This window comes from Protopterus annectens, chromosome 5.part0, assembly GCF_019279795.1.
Source record: "Protopterus annectens isolate FY-2018-M chromosome 5.part0, PAN1.0, whole genome shotgun sequence".
NCBI lineage: Eukaryota > Metazoa > Chordata > Ceratodontiformes > Protopteridae > Protopterus > Protopterus annectens.
Window position 1 is genome coordinate 995,410,204 of NC_056735.1, and position 19,957 is coordinate 995,430,160.

General features: G+C 40.9%; 1 protein-coding gene across 1 annotated transcript in view; it reads left to right on the forward strand.

Annotated features, from left to right (window-relative positions):
• Positions 1–19,957, forward strand: part of ERBB2 (erb-b2 receptor tyrosine kinase 2) — a 2,110,185-nt gene that overhangs the window by 1,686,868 nt on the left and 403,360 nt on the right. The window contains exon 21 of the mRNA XM_044071955.1: positions 19,515–19,700. Within this exon, the coding sequence (XP_043927890.1) occupies positions 19,515–19,700 (186 nt within the window). The remainder of the gene's footprint in view (positions 1–19,514; positions 19,701–19,957) is intronic.

Genomic DNA, 19,957 nt, shown 5'->3' on the forward strand with positions numbered 1-19,957 from the left:
CTGTTAGGTCGGTTCCAGTAGCCTCGCCTGGCCTCTCCAGTCGGACCCGAGGTGGAGGGCTCAGATCGATCTTCATCGGTTCCGAGCCTTTTTCTTGGTGCTTCGGCTCGAGTGAGCTTGGACCCGACAGCTGCTTCGGACCTCATCTCCTCGGTGCCAAGGGCTACTACTGTATCCTCTACAGTTAGTCGGCCTTTGGAGCCGGGGGGGGGGATCAGCCTTCGAGGTTATGAGGAGTGTGCTGGCCAGGTCGTCAGCTGCATCCTATGGCACCGATACTCTGCCCCCTCCAGCACCAGTGTCTGTTTTGGATCACCCTCTATCCCTGGACAGCAGAGACCCAAAGCCTCAGGATACCTCCATGAGTGGTCCCCAACTTTCTGACATCTCCCTAGAGTTTTTGCCTGAGGAGCCCACCAGAAAGAGATTAAGAGGAAACACCTTGACTCCCCGGATGAGTCTCTCACGTCAGACACTGACCTTGAGGAGTCAGAGGGGTCCCCCAAGTCATCTTCTGAAGATGTCTCTTTTTCAGATATCCTTGAGATCTTGAAGCAGAGAGGCGTCTGGCCATCCAATTCCCCTTCTGATGAGGAGTCGGTGTTCCTGAAGGCTTTCAGGTCTCAACTCTCCGCCTGTTGGGTTTCTCCCCCTTTCGATGAGTTACTAGATCTTGTCTGTTGAAAGGTGTGGGAAACTCCTGACACTGTGGAACCGGTCTCTAGGAGACCCAATAAGTTTTTGTCTGCCCCCACTGACAAGGAATATCTAACAAAACGCGTTCCAGTAGATGCCATGGTGATGGCAGCAGCCACCAAGAAAGAACTTGCTGAAACTTCATCTACCACCCATCTGCCTAACAAGGAGTCTCGGGCCATGGACAGGTATGGGAAGCATGTGTTTACCTCAGCGGCCTTTACACTGCAGTCGCTGAACTACTTGACACATTTTATAAGGCTCCAGAGAGATCTCCTTAAAGAGCTAGGAGATTCTCTACAGGGTAAAATTTCTGATGCAGTGGCACAGAAGGTCAATGCACAGATGTCTACCCCAAATTCCCTTACCAACTCCTCCATGAGGCTGATCTCATACGCAGCTGATGGAGCGAGTAGGGCATCGGGTTCCCGAGTCTCTTTTAGGAGACACTCCTGGATGCACTTGTGCAATTTCACGGAGGCCTTCAAGTCTACATTCACCAATGTCCCCTTTGACGGTTCGTCATTCGGAACCAAGGTGAAGGACACACTCATTAGGTGTGAGCAGGAAGGAAAAACCCTGTCTGCCATGGGCGTCTGTTTTTCCATGCCTTCTAGACCTTACCTAAGGGCCAGGAGGGTAGGAAAATGTGGTTCAGGAAGTCGTAGAGGTTTTTTCAGGATGCACAAAGTGATTTCCCCCTCCAGAGGCAGGGGAGGGGGTGGAAATTCAGATAGACGTCCCCCCCTAGAGGCAGAGGAGGCTCGCATAACCAGGGGGACCGTGATTCCTTTGGTGGTTCTCCCTACCAGCACTCCTGAAGGGAGGCCTGACTTTGTGTCTCTGGAGGTGGTCTGGGGTCGCATTTCTGTATTCCCAGAAGCCTGGCAAGACGTCACCCAAGATGAGTGGGTATTAAAGATAATTTCCAGAGGTTATCGTATTCCCTTCTCTTCTCCTCCCCCGCCAACCAAGAGAATCCCAGATGTTCCACCCAGTCACAGGGATTACACAACTTTACAAATAAAAAAGTTGCTTTCAAAGAGAGCCATCCAGCCTGTCCTTGCAGACCAAGTAGGATTAGGGACTTACTCCAGATTCTTTTTGGTGCCGAAAAGAACAGGGGACCCGAAACCCATCTTGGATCTCAGCCAATTGAACCTTCATGTACAAAAGTCCAAGTTCCGCATGGTCACCTTTTAGTCAATACTCCCTCTTTTAGGGAAAGATGTGTGGATGTGATCCATTGACCTCAAAGATGTTTACTACCATATCAAGATAGACAGGGCATCGAGAAGTCATCTACGCTTCTGGCTGGGAGCCAGTCATTTTCAGTTTCGCGCTCTGCCCTTTGGTCTCACCACAGCCCCCAGGGTGTTCACCAAATGCATGGCAGTGGTAACAGCTCACTTGAGACGTCAGGGATTCCAAGTCTTTCCATACCTGGATGACTGGCTCCTTTCCGCCACCACCAGGCATCTACTGTTACAGACCAGGGACTCCACCATTACACTGTGCCAAAGGTTAGGAATTACTCTAAATTGGGAAAAATCTGCCTAGTTGCCCTCGCAGCATGTCACTTTTATCGGCGCCAAACTAAATATGGTGCTCATGAGGGCCTTCTTACCAGAAGAGCGAATTCAGGCTCTACAACAGCAGGTCTACACCTTACTACCATTGAGGAAGGTCAAGGCAAAAGTGGTCCTCAAGTTATTAGGGACCATGGCTGCCACTATCATGCTAGTTCCCCTTGCCAGACTACACAGAGGGTTCTTCAGTGGCCGCTTTTTACCCAGTGGTCACTACAGAATCTTCCACTCTTCCATTCTATTCTGATTACAAACACGTGCAAGTAGGATCTACACTGGTGGCTTCAGGCCAGCAATCTCAACATGTGCAAGCCTTTTGTCCCATCTTCTCCAGTTGCCACAATTACCACGGATGCCTCCCAGATCAGGTGGGGGGGGCATTATCTCAGCAGGACAGTCCAAGGCACGTGGCAGGATCACTAGACCCATTTGCATATCAATGTCTTGGAGATGAAAGCAGTGCTATTAGCATTGCAAGCATATCAGAGCTTTCTCCCTCTAGGGACAATTGCAATCCACTCAGACATGTCAGTGGTATGGTATCTGAACAAACGGGGAGGACCCAGGAACCAAATCATACCCCCTTTGCAGAGAGGCACTTCGAGTTTGGAAGTGGGCGGTGTCTTCCCGACGCTTTCTAGATGCAACGCATATACCGGATAAGTCCAACGTGATTGACGACAGGCTGAGCAGAGCTATCCTAATGCCTCACGAGTGGTCCCTGAACAATTATGTTGCAGAGAAGATATTCCACAGATGGGGTCAGCCTTGCTGCAGTCTGTTTGGCCAGCCCCCTCAATGCCAAATGCAGCAGCTACTTCACCCTTATCCCCCCAGAGGGAGAGACACCCAGGCCCCTCTGGTTCACGATTGGCCCTCCGGTCTTCTCTACGCCTTTCCACCATTACCTCTGATATCAAAGGTCATTCAGAAAGCACAGTCTTTGGGAAACAAAATGATCCTCATTGCCCCACACTGGCCTCGTCAGATTTGGTTTCCCTTCCTTCAACCCTATCTAATGGACAAGCCCTGGATTCTGGACCCAGCTCCAGGTCTACTGACTCATATGTCAGGACATCTCCAGCCCTCCATCCAGACCCTCAAGTTGACAGCTTGGCTGCTCCAGTTCCCTCCTTAGTTAGGCTTCATGATTTTTCCCCGGAAGTGATCCACATTCTATCATCTTCCCACAAGCCTTCTACCAGAAAGATTTATTCCAGTAAGTGGAAGAGATTTTCTGTTTGGGCCCGTGAGAGACATATTGATCCTTATGCAGCGCCTATTTTGGCAATATTAGAATTTCTTTCTCAGCTGTTCAGTCAGAGGTCAGCTGCAGCCACCATTAAAGTGCAACTGGCAGTGGTCTACCTTTCACATTGTTAATGAGCCCAACCTTATGGCTCATAGGCTTTGTACTGAAGAAATTGCTTGAAACCACCACGAAATGAATCAGACAGCATTTAATAATAGGAATAAAACAGGAACAAGCGCTTTCACGCAATAAGATTGCGCTTCATCAGGTTACAATCTTACAAAAACTTCCATTACCTTTTATAATAAATCATTAACCACAATTATTCAATTAACCAATTAATTCAATTAATTCATTCAAGAATCACATTCTTAAAACATCAAGATTTCATATTCAACGACCTAGCACACCATTTAAAAACAAACATCCTAAAAATTTTGTTTATAAATTCAACAATACCCATCATTTAAAATTTATGATCAATGGACTTATATCAAAATGCATGAATTTTCCGTAATTGCTAATAATAAGCCTCATTAACTATAATTCAGGAAGCAATGCCCATATTTAGAGAGGATATAGCTTAGGGTATGTCTTTTCTTATAAATCTTGTTACCAAGTTAAGACACCAACTTCATAGTGTTGCATTTAGTTCAATATTATTAGAACATAAAATTCAAAGCATAACAAGCCAAGAAAAGACATAGAACAATACATCCTAGCTAAGACATAATAGAACCAGCCATTACTGATAATAAAATCAAAAATTGAAAATATATATATGGATATAAAACACAGCGTTCCACAAAACATTTACATATATCTTCAGTGATGCATGGGGAACAATTAGTACAATACTGCTTATTATTTAAAGACACTCTCGCAAAACAAGTCAGAGACCAAACATCATCATCTGTGCCATATAAGTGCATGTCCAAAAGCCAAAAGGAGCTACACACCGCGTCCACCAAGACCATGGCGTGAGTCATAATAAAAAGTGAACAGATGCTACGCAAAGCAAGAAGCTGTGCAAGAAATGATGACAAAGCAACACAAGCAACCAGGTACCATTTGCGTATGCTCCCAGCATAATACCATGCTATTCACAAAACTCCGTTTCATTTCCGATGAACACCATCTGTCACTCAAGACTAACCAACTAAAGCCTTGAGCTTATCCAATCATCAAAATTGGAATTCAATAAGTACAGGGCCCATCAAAATATAAAATATAAAATAAAACATTAACTAGCTGAATCTATAACATCTAAGAAATCTAAAAACAGTCATTTATATATATATTGTCATAGCGGGTATGATACACAGATATGCAAAAAACATCTACATAGAAGATGATTATCCACGCCAAGTGTCATTACCAACTTGTACCATTAACTTGTATCATTAAAGGCATACTAGCCAACTAGCCAAACCACAAACCAACTTTATAGTCACAAGAATAATGCATAGGATCATAATAGTGCCACAAATACAAGAAATGCAAAAAGATGCAAATGTGCAAAAATGCAAGAAATGCAAAAATGCAAAAATGCAATATTCAATAATTCAAAAATTCAATAATTCAAAAACACGTGAGGGTTTCTTTCCAACCTCAACGCATATAGTTATTGTATTGCGCCAGTGTCCTTATTCGGACGGAAAGCCAAGATCACAAAAAACATAAAAAAGTCATAATCTGAATAGTTCCTTGTGCTACAAACGGGCCAACCAAGCATTCAGACTAATGGCCAGATGGATCATAAGATGTAACATAATATGGCAAAAAAGTTTTGCTATATTGCAATACGATAAACAAATAAACACTGATGAATAAGAAGATAGTACTTGATATTTGCAATTTTTATATATAATAGATATATCAATGCAGATCCTTAAACATTATAGAGGGATATAAATTTCCAGACCACAGTGGTAAGGCATACATCATAAATTAATACTCAGATTAAACATAGCAAGGCGGATCAAATTAGCTAGGCCCTAACAAGGCTGGTCGAAGATTGACCACGGTATTCAAACCTGGTGATATGTGAGCTTTAAGTCTTAGGATCCACCTTAGTTCAAAACTTTCCAAGGTGTTCATGTGGTCACCCTCCCTCCTATTGGGATCTACTACCTGTAGTACCTGAAACACAAAACTGTGCTTGGGGTGGGTACTGCAATGTAAAGCCAAGGCATTATTAGAATTATTTCTTCTGATATTATAAACATGATCATATATTCGATCCCTTAGTCTCCGTGAGGTCAATCCCACATAGTAGCCATCACAGAGAGTACAGGTAGCAAGATAGACCACATTTTTAGTATTGCAATTTGCATAAAACATGGATAGCGTACTCACTCCAGTGCCTGGAGGTGTAAATCCACATTTTTTGGAGATATAACCACAGAAAGAACATTTTCCACATGGGAAGGTGCCTGTTTTCATCTGAGATCTAACGTCAGTGGATGTAATAACTAACTTCTCCTTACATAAAAGTCTTTTTAAATTCATACAATTCATGAATCTAAATGCCGGTTTCTTACTGATAACTTCTAGAACAGACGTATCTGAAAGTAAAATCTTCCAGTTACCCCTCACTATATTAGTCAAATACTGTACATCATTAGTAAATTTTATATCATAAGATAGAGTATTGGCCATATTCTTAATAGATCTATGATAACTAAAAGATTTTTTAGTCTGGGGTATGATGTTATCAGATATGGATTAATTCATTTCATCAATCAACTTTAAGGGATAACCCCTATCCATGAAGTGTTTCCTCTGAGTATCCAATATATTAAGTGCATCCAATTTATCACTACAAATTTTATCTATCCTGCTGATCTGGTTCTTTATTATATTGCGAAAAATATGTCGCGGATGTAAGCTGTCATAATGGAGGATCCCATTCCTCCAGCAGGATTTCCTATAGAGTGTCGTCACTAGCTTACATTGATTATCCTTCTTAATGGTGATGTCCAAAAAGTTTGCACTATGATAAGAAAAATCATGACTAAATTTAAAGAACGAAGTAACACTGTTCATATAGCTGATAAAAGAAATGAGACTATCTTCGTCCCCATTCCATAATATTAAAATGTCGTCTACAAAACGTCTGTATAGTACGACATCTGCAAATCTGAAGTCATTAAAAATATGCTCCTTTTCCCATTCCAATACGACAAAGATTAGCATATGCATTAGCACAGGGGGTGCCCATGGCAACCCCCCATGTTTGTGCATATGCCACATTGTCGTAGAGGAAAACATTGTTATTTAGGACTAAGTCCAGTAGACAACATATATTCATAATCTCGCCATTTTCAATACCCAGTTGTGTCATATGGGTTCTTATCGCATCTAAGCCATACTCATTGGGAATGTTGGTAAAAAGGCTCTCGATATCTAGGGTTACTAATAAAGTTTTGTCTGTTATTTTATCTGTTATCATGTTCATCTTCAAGTCATCCAGTAGTTTAAAGGAATCAAGAAGGATCGTAGGTACTTGCTTCACTAATGTTCCTAATTTAGTTTGTACATATAGTGATGCGTTGTAAGTTACCCAGTGGTCACCTGACACAATAGGACGCAAAGGTGGTGGGTATTTATCCTTGTGCAGCTTCGGCAAGCCTTTAATGATAGGGATCAAGGGAAGTTCTATCAACAAAAAATCATACAGAGGTTTGTCAATGGATCTAGTCATTAGCATATCATATAGTGTGTCATGGACATACTGCGTCAGTGATACTATTTGTGGTTTGTCAATCCTCTTATATGCAACATCATTGTTTAACATATTAAACATTAGTTCATGGTAAAAAATTGCATCCATGGCTACAATCCCCCCTCCCTTATCTGCTGGCTTAAATACAAGCTTGGGATCATTACACAATGCTTTTAACTCAAAAGTTTCTTCCATATTGAGATTTACAAAGATATTCTTTTTCTCTGGGTTATCATAATAATGATAAAAATCCCGTTCACAAGTTTTCAAAAAACAATCCACAGTATGTATAAGTGGGGGCATAAAGGTGCTTTTCCTTCTACAAGCAAAGTTATTCACATGATTATTCATGGGGTCAGATAAACTATCTTTAAATAATAACTTAAGGGAGAGTTTCCTGCAAAACTTACGTAGCCCTATTAAAGTGTCAGAAATATTACTATGTTGAGAGGGAATAAACGACATACCCTTGTTCAAAACATTCATTGCATTCATCGAAAAAGTCCTAGATGACAAATTAAAAAATAAACAGTTCACATTTTCATTCTTCTTCTCTGCTCCGGTACATCCCCTGGCAGTTTCCAAACAGTTCAAACCTTCATTCTTCTTCTCTGCTCCTGCGCATCCCCTGACAGTTTCCTTTTTCCTCTCCCCCGGCTGTTGGAACGAGCTCGCACTGCCTCCTTGTAGGGAAGGGGAAAATTTAAAGGCAAAGGTGCCGTAAGCTTATTGATTGTTCCAGTTACTTTGGGTTTCGCACCCAATGTATTATGATGAACCAACCCTTGTTGGTTACATGGTAATGAAGAGACCGGTGTATCAGACATAATAGATGCATCGGTTAAAGCATTTTCTATATGCAGTCCTGTATCAGACATACCACTCTGTGCGGCTACAGAGACATTGCTGGTCGAACCGGATGAGGTATCCACTTGATTAAGATGTATATTGTTATTAGGATTGGGATGAGATCTCGGCCATACAAAGATACGGCCGAGGCAAAAATCCTCACAGTCCCGTTTCAGCTTTCTGATTTTAATCTGCTCTAGCTTACTGCTATATAGAGACAATTGCCTGTTCATAACTTGTATCTTTGTTTTGCAAAACTCAGACTGGTAGGTGGTAGTAAGTGAGTTATACTGCTCTTCTACCTTATTCAATAACTCCACTTCAAGCGGTGTAAAATAGTCCAACAATAGCTGGATATACTTATATCCAAAGTCAATATTTAACTTCTGCCACTGCCGGAGTAGCTCTGGTTGGCTATCCCCATAAGTCGGCATGCACAAAACACGCATGCCGCGGGGGATAACTTTAAAGTGCAGGCACGCTTGCAAGTGCCTCCTTTGCCAAACGAGCCTATGCAGGCGGTAAAGATCATTCTCTAATGTTCTTAAACTTCCAAAGAACTCATGCATATTATCATTGATGCTAGATGGACTTCTATATGCTTCACCATTCAGATCCATATGTAACAGCGGATTATCTTGTTGATAGAAGAGACAGTTCCAGTTCTCATTAGACATATTACTCACAGGGTTGTAGTCTAGTTCAATGTTCTGCGTTTCCATCGCGTGGTGACCGGTTAAATGCAAAAACAAGGATACCAACTGCAGGAAACAGTAACCGATCACCCAAAGGTTTCTTGCATCAAAAAAGGAAGACAGTACTGAAGAAATTGCTTGAAACCACCACGAAATGAATCAGACAGCATTTAATAATAGGAATAAAACAGGAACAAGCGCTTTCACGCAATAAGATTGCGCTTCATCAGGTTACAATCTTACAAAAACTTCCATTACCTTTTATAATAAATCATTAACCACAATTATTCAATTAACCAATTAATTCAATTAATTCATTCAAGAATCACATTCTTAAAACATCAAGATTTCATATTCAACGACCTAGCACACCATTTAAAAACAAACATCCTAAAAATTTTGTTTATAAATTCAACAATACCCATCATTTAAAATTTATGATCAATGGACTTATATCAAAATGCATGAATTTTCCGTAAATGCTAATAATAAGCCTCATTAACTATAATTCAGGAAGCAATGCCCATATTTAGAGAGGATATAGCTTAGGGTATGTCTTTTCTTATAAATCTTGTTACCAAGTTAAGACACCAACTTCATAGTGTTGCATTTAGTTCAATATTATTAGAACATAAAATTCAAAGCATAACAAGCCAAGAAAAGACATAGAACAATACATCCTAGCTAAGACATAATAGAACCAGCCATTACTGATAATAAAATCAAAAATTGAAAATATATATATATGGATATAAAACACAGCGTTCCACAAAACATTTACATATATCTTCAGTGATGCATGGGGAACAATTAGTACAATACTGCTTATTATTTAAAGACACTCTCGCAAAACAAGTCAGAGACCAAACATCATCATCTGTGCCATATAAGTGCATGTCCAAAAGCCAAAAGGAGCTATACACCGCGTCCACCAAGACCATGGCGTGAGTCATAATAAAAAGTGAACAGATGCTACGCAAAGCAAGAAGCTGTGCAAGAAATGATGACAAAGCAACACAAGCAACCAGGTACCATTTGCGTATGCTCCCAGCATAATACCATGCTATTCACAAAACTCCGTTTCATTTCCGATGAACACCATCTGTCACTCAAGACTAACCAACTAAAGCCTTGAGCTTATCCAATCATCAAAATTGGAATTCAATAAGTACAGGGCCCATCAAAATATAAAATATAAAATAAAACATTAACTAGCTGAATCTATAACATCTAAGAAATCTAAAAACAGTCATTTATATATATATTTTTATATTTTTATTATATATTTTATATTTATTTGGTTTCCCTTCCTTCAACCCTATCTAATGGACAAGCCCTGGATTCTGGACCCAGCTCCAGGTCTACTGACTCATATGTCAGGACATCTCCAGCCCTCCATCCAGACCCTCAAGTTGACAGCTTGGCTGCTCCAGTTCCCTCCTTAGTTAGGCTTCATGATTTTTCCCCGGAAGTGATCCACATTCTATCATCTTCCCACAAGCCTTCTACCAGAAAGATTTATTCCAGTAAGTGGAAGAGATTTTCTGTTTGGGCCCGTGAGAGACATATTGATCCTTATGCAGCGCCTATTTTGGCAATATTAGAATTTCTTTCTCAGCTGTTCAGTCAGAGGTCAGCTGCAGCCACCATTAAAGTGCAACTGGCAGCGGTCTACCTTTCACATTGTTAATGAGCCCAACCTTATGGCTCATAGGCTTTGTAGGGCCTTTCCGAAAGGGACATTATTACTCCGACCTCCAGCCTTTGATCCAGTAATGCCATGGGACCTCAATTTTGTATAACAGAAGCTCACCTAAACTCTCTTTGAGCCCACAGCTACGTGTAACATTAAATTCTTGTCATGGAAGACAGTATTCTTGGTAGCCATAACTTCAGGTAGGCGGGTCTGTGAACTCCTCGCCTTATCAATTAAGCCACCTTATTTGATGTTTCACAAAGACAGGGTCTCCTTAAGAACCAATCCTTCCTTTCTTCCAAAGGTTGCCTCTGTTGTCAATATCAACCAATCCATTGAGTTGTCTGTGTTTTTTCCTGAATTCTCCAACAAGGCAGAATTTAAGTTTCATCAGCTAGATGTTCATAGACATTTGTGTTTCTATTTACATAGGACAAAAGATTTCAGGAAATCAGATCAAATGTATGTCTCGTTTTCAGACGACTTGGGGTTCCTGTTTCTAAGGTAACCTTGTCTCACTGGATCTCTGATTGCATCTCATTTATTTATGCTTCCAATGGCAAAGAATTACCCTTTAAAGTGAAGGCTCATGCTACACGATCTGTGGCTACCTAAATGCGTTTCAGGCTAGGATGTCTATGGTTGATATTTGTGCTGCAGAAACATGGGCTTTGCCTCATACCTTTATTAGTCATTACAAATTAGATCTGGTCTCTAGAGGCAGATCTTCCTTTGGTTCCACAGTGCTCAAGAGTATTTTTCACTGAGCCACCCAAGATCAAGATGCTAGGGACGCTGTTCCACGGGTAAGAAGGAAGGCGAGATTGGACTACATAACATCAAGAAGTTATGTACTCACCATAATGTTCAATGTATGTAGTCCATCTCACCTTACATTCTTACTAACCCTCCCTTCTACCCCCTCCTGGAGAACTTGGAGGTATAGTCTCTAGGTGTCAGTAGTCCTTTCTGTTGGAGTTCTTCTTCTCAGAGTGTGTGTGTGTGTGTGTGTGTGTGTGTGTGTGTGTGTGTGTGTGTGTGTGTGTGTGTGTGTGTGTGTGTGTGCACGCTTGCAGCAAACAAGATCTGGGGAATAGACCTGTTGCATGATGGGATACCTGTTAGCCACGAGCCAGTTGAAGACTTCGAACTAGAGTATGGCCGAGTCGGAGCTGAGATTTGGCTCTTGAGTCCACGGGTAAGAATGTAAGGCAAGATGGACTAAATACATCGTACGTTATGGTGAGTACATAACAACTTGTTTTTTGTGAGAGAAAGTGGGATATTACCCAAATTTTGCTTCCTGCCACAGATCAGAGTGTGGTAGGCAGTATTCTCCTTTGAGTGGAGGTAGAGGGCTCCACTATACCTTTCCACCATTCTCCTTATTGTCCATTAAGTCATATTCATGGAGGAAACATTCTTACAATTGGGCCAGGCCAGGGGGCAGGATGGCCCCTTGTTGTAGAAGGAAGTAGTAGTCCACAAAAATCACAAAAACTGATAGGCCAAAGAAGAGCCATAAAGACGATAAAGTGGACTATTGAGGATAAGAAAAAAGTTATGCATTGATACTATTTTGCAAAAAGCCCAGAATTTCCCTACACAAGATATACAAAACGATTAAGAGAGAAATTGGAGGAAAGAAAAATACTTCCACAAGAAAAACTGTCAGAAGCGTCAAATAAAAATTTGTATTCCTTAATACAACAGATTTGTGAAAAACAGTATACAGATCAAGAAACTTTGAAATGTTTGGAAAAAGAAGCATCTGAGGAAGTGTGAAAATATAAACAACAAAATCTAGAGATTTTTGAAAAGTATAAACAAGAAATATGGACATGGGAAAGAAAGAGAGTTTTGATATAGTGTAATCTTTATGCAAGGGAAAAAGCTAAATTAATCAATATAAAGAAGGCATTCCCAAAGATATTTGAAGAGAAATACAAGCAAAGGCATGCATATACGAAAAATTTCACAATAAAAAAATAGTATCACTTAAGAGTGAACCAGCAAGCTACCCTTAAAATTATAGACCAATAACTTGCCTTCCGATGACGTATAAACTATATACGGGAATTGATGCTGACAGAGTTTATAGTCATTTAGAAGAAAACTCAATTATGGCAGTAGAACAAAAGGGCAATAAAAAAAAGTCATATGGAACAAAGGATCATTTGTTGTTAATAAAGTCATAGTGGAGAACTGTAAAAAGGGGAAGAACGTATGCATGGCATGGATTGAGTACAAAAACGCATTTGATAGTATCCCACATTCATGGATAAAAGAGTACTTGGAAATGTATAGGATACACTCTACACTGATGGAATATATTGCAGTTGACCATGAAACAGTGACAGACCACTTTGCAATTAAGCCATGATAAAGGAGAAAATATTATCCCAAGGATAAAAATTCAAAGGGGGATATTCCAAGGTGTCTCTCTGTCACCGCTGCTATTCTGCCTTGCCCTTAACCCATTAAGCTGTCTACTTAACAGCTTAGGCCATGGCTATAATTTGGCTCCTAGAAAACAAAAATAATAAAAACTTCTCATCTTCTCTTTGTCGATGATTTAAAACTGTATAGCTCATCAGATGAGGAACTGAAAGCACAACTGCAAATTGTCAAAACTTTTTCAGATGATATAAGAATGTCATTTGGTCTTGATTAAAACAGGAAAACTGCAGCATCAGGAAAACATCAGTTTGAAACAAGAATGTGATGTAAAAGAACTTGAGCAACAGGGAATGTATAAATATTTGGGAATTGATGAAGGATCAACAATAAAACATGAACAAATGTGAATAAAACTTAGTAAGGAATACTTTAGAAGACTGAAATTAATCCTGAAAACAGCATTGACATCTAGGAACAAAATCCAAGCTATAAACCAATTTGCTCTTCCTATCCTAACTTAGGTTTGGAGTGACTGACTGGCACCCAATACGTGTTGGATAGATTATATAGGAAAACAAGAGGGATGCCTTATGCTCACCAAATGATTTATAAAAATCAGTGCATACCAAGATTATATATTCCCCATTCTGAAGGAGGGATGGCCCTCCTTGAAACTGATTACATGTATAGATCTGCAATCGTGGGACTCCCCACATATCTGCTGACCTCAAAATACCCAAATGTAGTGAAAGTTTTGAAACATGAGAATAAATCTAAGATGACTTCTTTGCTTAATCAAGGAGAAGCATATTGGCATCAAGCAGGAATGGAAATCAAACCAGAAGTAGATAAAAGTCAGGCAGCAACTGAATCTGCCAAAAAAACAAAAGAATATAAGGTGAAGGACCAGATGAGAAGGCAAGAAATGTGGAAAATGTCTAAATATATTTCCAAGTATAGAAAATGTCTGGAAGAACCTCATGTTATTCAGGAACAAATGCAGGAATGGTTAAGGAGAGGTGAATTCAAACCAAGAGATGAAAGGTTAACATCAATGGTCCAAGATAGTGGGCTGTGTACACATTGGTTTACAAAGTAAATTGAACACGTGGGAGAAACAGACAAATGTAGGTTTTGTAAAACCGAATTGGAAACAGTCGCACAACGTATTACTGGTTGTGACATACTAATGGCAGAAGGACTGTATACTGAAAGGCGTAATAATCTGGCAAGATTGTTGCACTGGGGATTGTGCAAACATTATGGTACTGAAGTGGCTGAAAAACACTGGAAACATAATCCACAAAGCATCATAGAAAATTATGAAGTTTCCATCACATAGGATCATCCATTACCAGCAGTTGAAAGGTAGATGCTAGAAAACCAGATACAGTGGTCCATGAAAAGAAGACTAAAGTAGCATTGATCATTTAAATCACCACACCCAGTGACTACAGTGATTTGCATACAGAGAGACAGAAAGTCATAAAAAAAATCAGGATTTGCAGGCAGAAACAAGAGCAATGTGGAAGAAAGATACCCAGACAGTCCCAATAGTAGTAGGACCAATCACCACAGGCTTGTTAAATAGCTCCTGAAGGAGGTACTTCATCTCTATTTCCAGTGAAGAATCCTTCTCCTTTTGGGAGCATAAACTTCAATGTTTGTTGGCGTCTCCATCTAATTTTTGAACTTTTTTTTTTCTAGCTTTGAAATTTAGGAAGTTCAGCTGTTGGAAGACATTGGTACCATTACCAGAAGGATTTTAGAACTTTAGGCTCTTTTTATGGAGAATCCTAATAGATGTTTTAAAAGGATGAGGACAGAACCACTTTTCTTTCGTAAAGAATATTGGGGGGGGGGTTGGTATAATGATTAAGATATTTACCTCACAAACACAAGGTACAGTGTCTGATTCTCACCTTTGAAAGGGAAATAGGCCAGGCTTAAAATGGCCCACAACACAACTAGCCTAGTACTTTACATATGTACTTAAGTGGTTTTAAAGTTGACTCTTAATCCAGATGCCTTCCTGTTTTCTTTTCATACAGGATCTAGGGTACGGCTGGCTTTTTTTACCTTGTTAGTGCACCATCCACCAGATGATAGTTTACCTGAGAAGACTACATTAAATGAGAAAAAAATTGATATCTTCTTTGCACCAGGTAAAAAGGGCTTGACTTTGCTCAGTGGGTGACTGGCTGCTTGATGTGCTTGACTAGACTGGCCACACTTCACTCCATCAAGGGTGTTACTGCTTCCATTACCTGTTTCAGAAATACCCATTGTGGGCAATTGTGCCGTAGCTACTTGGTCATGGGACCATATTTTTTTCCAAACACTGCTGTTTGGGATTTCCATTCTAGAAGTCAAGTTTTCCTTAATTCATAGTACTAAATGATTTGGCCTTCAGATGTTTTGGTCTTAGACTTTTTTGGCTCCTGCTTCCTTGAGTTTTCTGCCTTTACTCGTTAGTGTTTGCCCCAGCTGTCATTCATTACAGAAGGGTCTTCTGAAGTAAGGTGTATAACAGCTGTGTGAATGTGCTGACTGTAAGAGTTTATGTAAAAGAGCTGTCTGCAGTGGGTCATTATTGTCTTCTTTCCTCCTTCCCTTTGTTGTTTCATACTGTCCCTTCCTTCCATGTAATACTTACAGATGTTACATGCCCTGTAGATATTGTGGGTGTACTTTGCTTCATTCAGGTGAAGATTGTTTCTGTTCTGTTTGTACAAGTAGAAAGTATGGGCTGGACGTGATATCCTGACCCATTATATTGATGCCATTGTGAGGAGGGGCATACATGACCCACGTATGAGAGCTAGAAACATTTCAGTCATAGTCTAAGTACCAGCTTTGTCCTAGCTGAATGGAAAACATCCACCATTGTCCCCTTGCACAAAGATGCTGCTTTCACTGACCCTCGGAACTGTAGACTTATTAACCTGACTAGCCATATCTGCAAGTCCGTGGTGCGAATCATTATGGACCTTATCAACAAATATATAGGTAATCTGCAAACACTTGACCTACTCAGTTTGGATTTGTCAGAGGGAGATCATGCCTGTTAAAGCTGGTGGACTTTTTCAATGTAGCCAAGGCTTTTGACACTGTCTCCCACTCAAGCATCATTGACCGACTCATCCAGCTAGGTGTCAACCCTTAAATCGTTAGATGGGTCACTAACTGACTTACTGATAGATCCCATATAGTCAAGATAAGGGAATCCACCTGCAACAGCAGACCTGTAACCAGTGATGTTCTACAAGGTCAGTCCTGGGATCACTACTATTTGGAATCTATTTCTCCTCAGTACAAGCAAAAACTAAAGGCCTGTGGCTGACAAAATTTGCTGATGACTGCAAACTGGGAGAGGTCATAGAATCTCCAAATTATGTCAACATCATACAAGAGGGTTTTACACAAACAAAATATTGGTGCCAAAGTCATGGTCTTAAACTCAGTGCAAAAATATGTATTATCATCCCTTTCGATAAGACCGATGTTCCTGCTAGCAACACCCTACATATACACGCTGTGGTGATAGACCTGAGAAAACAGGTTAACAGCAAGCTTACCTTTGATCACCATGTCTTCACAGCGGTAAGAAGGGCATTCTGTATTGCTCATCTCATAAGTAAGGACTTTGCCTCCAAAAAAAAAAAAAGAAGTTATAACCTCCCTGTACTCTTCCCTCATCAAGCCAATAATTGAGTACAACGACCCTTTTGATATGTACCTTTAAGGTTCTTCACAAGGAAAATTCAAGATCTTTAGCATCTGTCCTATGTGGATTGTCTGAAATCACTGTCACTTTATTCTGTTTCATATAGAGTACTCAGAGGCGATATCTGTCTTGCATATAAGGCAATCTCTGACCCTGTTTAATTGGAAATGCTGCATATCCGCATATACTCACTCTAAAGACCTTAACGTGGTATGTGACATTAATAGAACCTGCCTTAGAGACAGATTTGTCTCCCAGAGGTTAGCACACCTTTGGAACAGACTCCCACTTCATGTCAAACAGATCACCTTATTGGCCTTCTTCAAAAGCAGTCTGGATGATTGGATGGGTAACTATAAATTCACCCCGGGGCTTCCACCGGTGTCCCTCTTGGACAGGGGCAATAGGTGCTGATTGTGGAAATAAGGGTAGAACTTGGCTAGGCTTGTAAGGGCACTAGGGCCATTAGCCTGGTAATTTCCTAAGATCCTATGAAACTTAAATAGCTGTGATGACAAAGGCCTCTCAGAAGGGAGATTCCTGCTATCGTGCACTGCAGCAGGCCCTTATAAGGATCAAGTGATATGGTAATGACTCATGTTTCTGTTATTCCCATTGAAACATATTCAAATATGGAATTCAAGTAAGTATTCAAGAGGACACTAGTTCAGAAAAAAAGAAAATCCAAAGAAGGAAATACATCCCTGATCAGTATCAGTAAGAAACTAAGGTCCCTCATGAAATCATCCAAGGCTAACTTCGAAAGAAAAATAACCAAGGATTCAAAAGATAACCACAAAGCCTTCTTTAGCTATGTTAAGAATCTAAGTGGCAACTCACAGATATGCACTGAACTAGTGCAAAATAGCACAAAATATACTGAACCTACTGATATTGCCAACATCCTGGCAGATAGAGTCAGTGCAAACTTCACCCCCCTCTCACCTCCAAAAGGGCCCACAACAATACCGGAAAAGTGTAGTGTCCCAAAAATCACAGACGTACAGGTGAAAAGCCAAAAACACAGCATCAGTGGGACCAGATGGTGTCCCAGGCTGCGTCTTGCACGAACTATAGAACGAACTAATCTCCCACCTAAACACGCTGTTCAACCTCAGCCTCACCACAGGCTACATGCCCATAGAATGGCGCACAGCAACGGTTATTCCTCTCCACAAAGGAGGGGCCACAAATGACCCTGGTAACTGTCGCCCCATGAGACTGACTAGCCTGGTCTGCAAGGCTGTGGAGCGCATCATCATGGAACTCATTAACAAAGACATTGGGAACCTCCAAACACTTGACCCAACCCAGTTCGGCTTTGTTAAGGGCAAATCATGCCTACTAAACCTAGTTGACTTCTTCGAGACAGTCACCGAGGCCATAGATGAGGGAAAGGTGGTTCACACAGCCTACCTTGTCCTTACCAAGGCTTTCGACACCATTCCCCACTCGGGTATTACAGAAAAACTCACCAGCCTGAACATAAACCCCTACGTCACGAGATGGGTCGCCAACTGACTTTACAGACAGAACTCACACGGTAAGAATAGCAGGCTCCAGGTCCGGCTCTAAACCAGTCACAAGTGTTGTCCCGCAAGGCTCGATCCTGGAACCCCTACTGTTCAGCATATGCTTCTCAGAAGTACAGGCAAACACAGGAGGACTATGGTTAACCAAGTTCGCCAATGACTGCAAACTGAGAGCCATAATTGGCTCTTTGGCTGACACGGACATCCTCCAAAAGGGCCTTACTGAGACGGACACCTGGTGTCAAAGTCATGGCCTCAAGCTAAATGCCAAAAAATGCATAGTCATCCCATGTGGGAAAAACAAAACACCCATGAATTACCACATAGGTGGCAGCCCCCTTAATACAGAAGAGGTAATAAGAGATCTGGGGACCCAGGTAGATAGTAATCTGTCCTTTGACAATCATATTACCAAAGTAGTTAGGAAATCCTTCTATGTGGCCCATCTTATTACTAAAGGGTTCGCATCTAGAAATAAAGAGGTTATTGTTCCCCTCTACTCGTCACTCATTAGACCCATCATAGAGTACAATGCCCCATTTGGGATGTACCTCACAAGACACTTCCAACAGCTGGAAAGACCACAAATGTACCTCACCAAGAGGATTACTGGCCTCAAGCATATGTCCTATGCAGCCCGAATGAAAAAACCCCAGCTGTACTCAGTGGCATATCGCTTACTCAGAGGTGATCTCTGCCTGACTTACAAAGCCATGTCCAACTCAGAATTGATGGACATGGTCCACCTAAAGAAATCCAAGTCACTGTGAGCCACACGTTCTAGTGAGCTAAACCTCACCACAACAAACAATAAATAGAACATGCTGGAGGGATAAATTCCTGTCACAGAGACTCCCCATGCTTTGAAACAAAATTCCAAATTACATCAGGCAGAGCCCCTCACTAACACTCTTCAAGAGAAACCTTGACAAGTAAATGGGTAACAGAAAATACACCCCTGTGATCACTTCATTGGCTCTGCTTGCCAGAGGATCAGTTAATTAATCAATGGGGCGGCGAAAGCTGACACACACTGGCTAGGCTTATAAATTCCCTTGGGCAGATAGCCTAGTACCTACCTATGAACCTAAGTAGGTTATTGCATTAATACATGTGAACATTTTTCCTTCAGGTGCCATTACTTATTTTTATTTATTTATTTATTTTTGGCTAGTTGTTGACATCTGTATGATTTTTATGTGGAGCTTGCATTGCTGCATAAATTAAGACTGCTGTCCTAGTGTCTATCTGCTGGAATGGAATTCCTTAAACAGGTTAGTTTTCTTTTTCATGGAGTGTATTTTGCCATTGAAACTGTGGGTGTCTGACCTGTATATCCCTTCTGTTTCAGGAAGCATACTTGATGGCAGGTGTCAGAAGCCCATATGTCTGTCGTCTTCTTGGAATTTGTCTCACCTCCACAGTTCAGTTGGTTACCCAGCTAATGCCATATGGCTGTCTGTTAGATTATGTACGTGAGAATAAGGATAGACTTCAATCTCAGCATCTCCTGAACTGGTGTGTTCAGATAGCTAAGGTAAGTACACATTTAACCGTATGCATCGCATTACATCTGTAAGACTTTGACTTAACAGCATGTCTTGATACCTCTCCTAAACTCTTGTCTCCTTTACTTTTTTGAGAATGGTCCAGCAACAGAAAATTAGATTGCATTTTGATTTATAGCTGAATTTTATTAATTTACTGATTTATTTGTTGAGTATTCCTCTCCAAGTGGTGAGAAGTCCCCAGATGTACAGGGGTGAGAACCATCCTGGGTGCGGGCTGTCATAA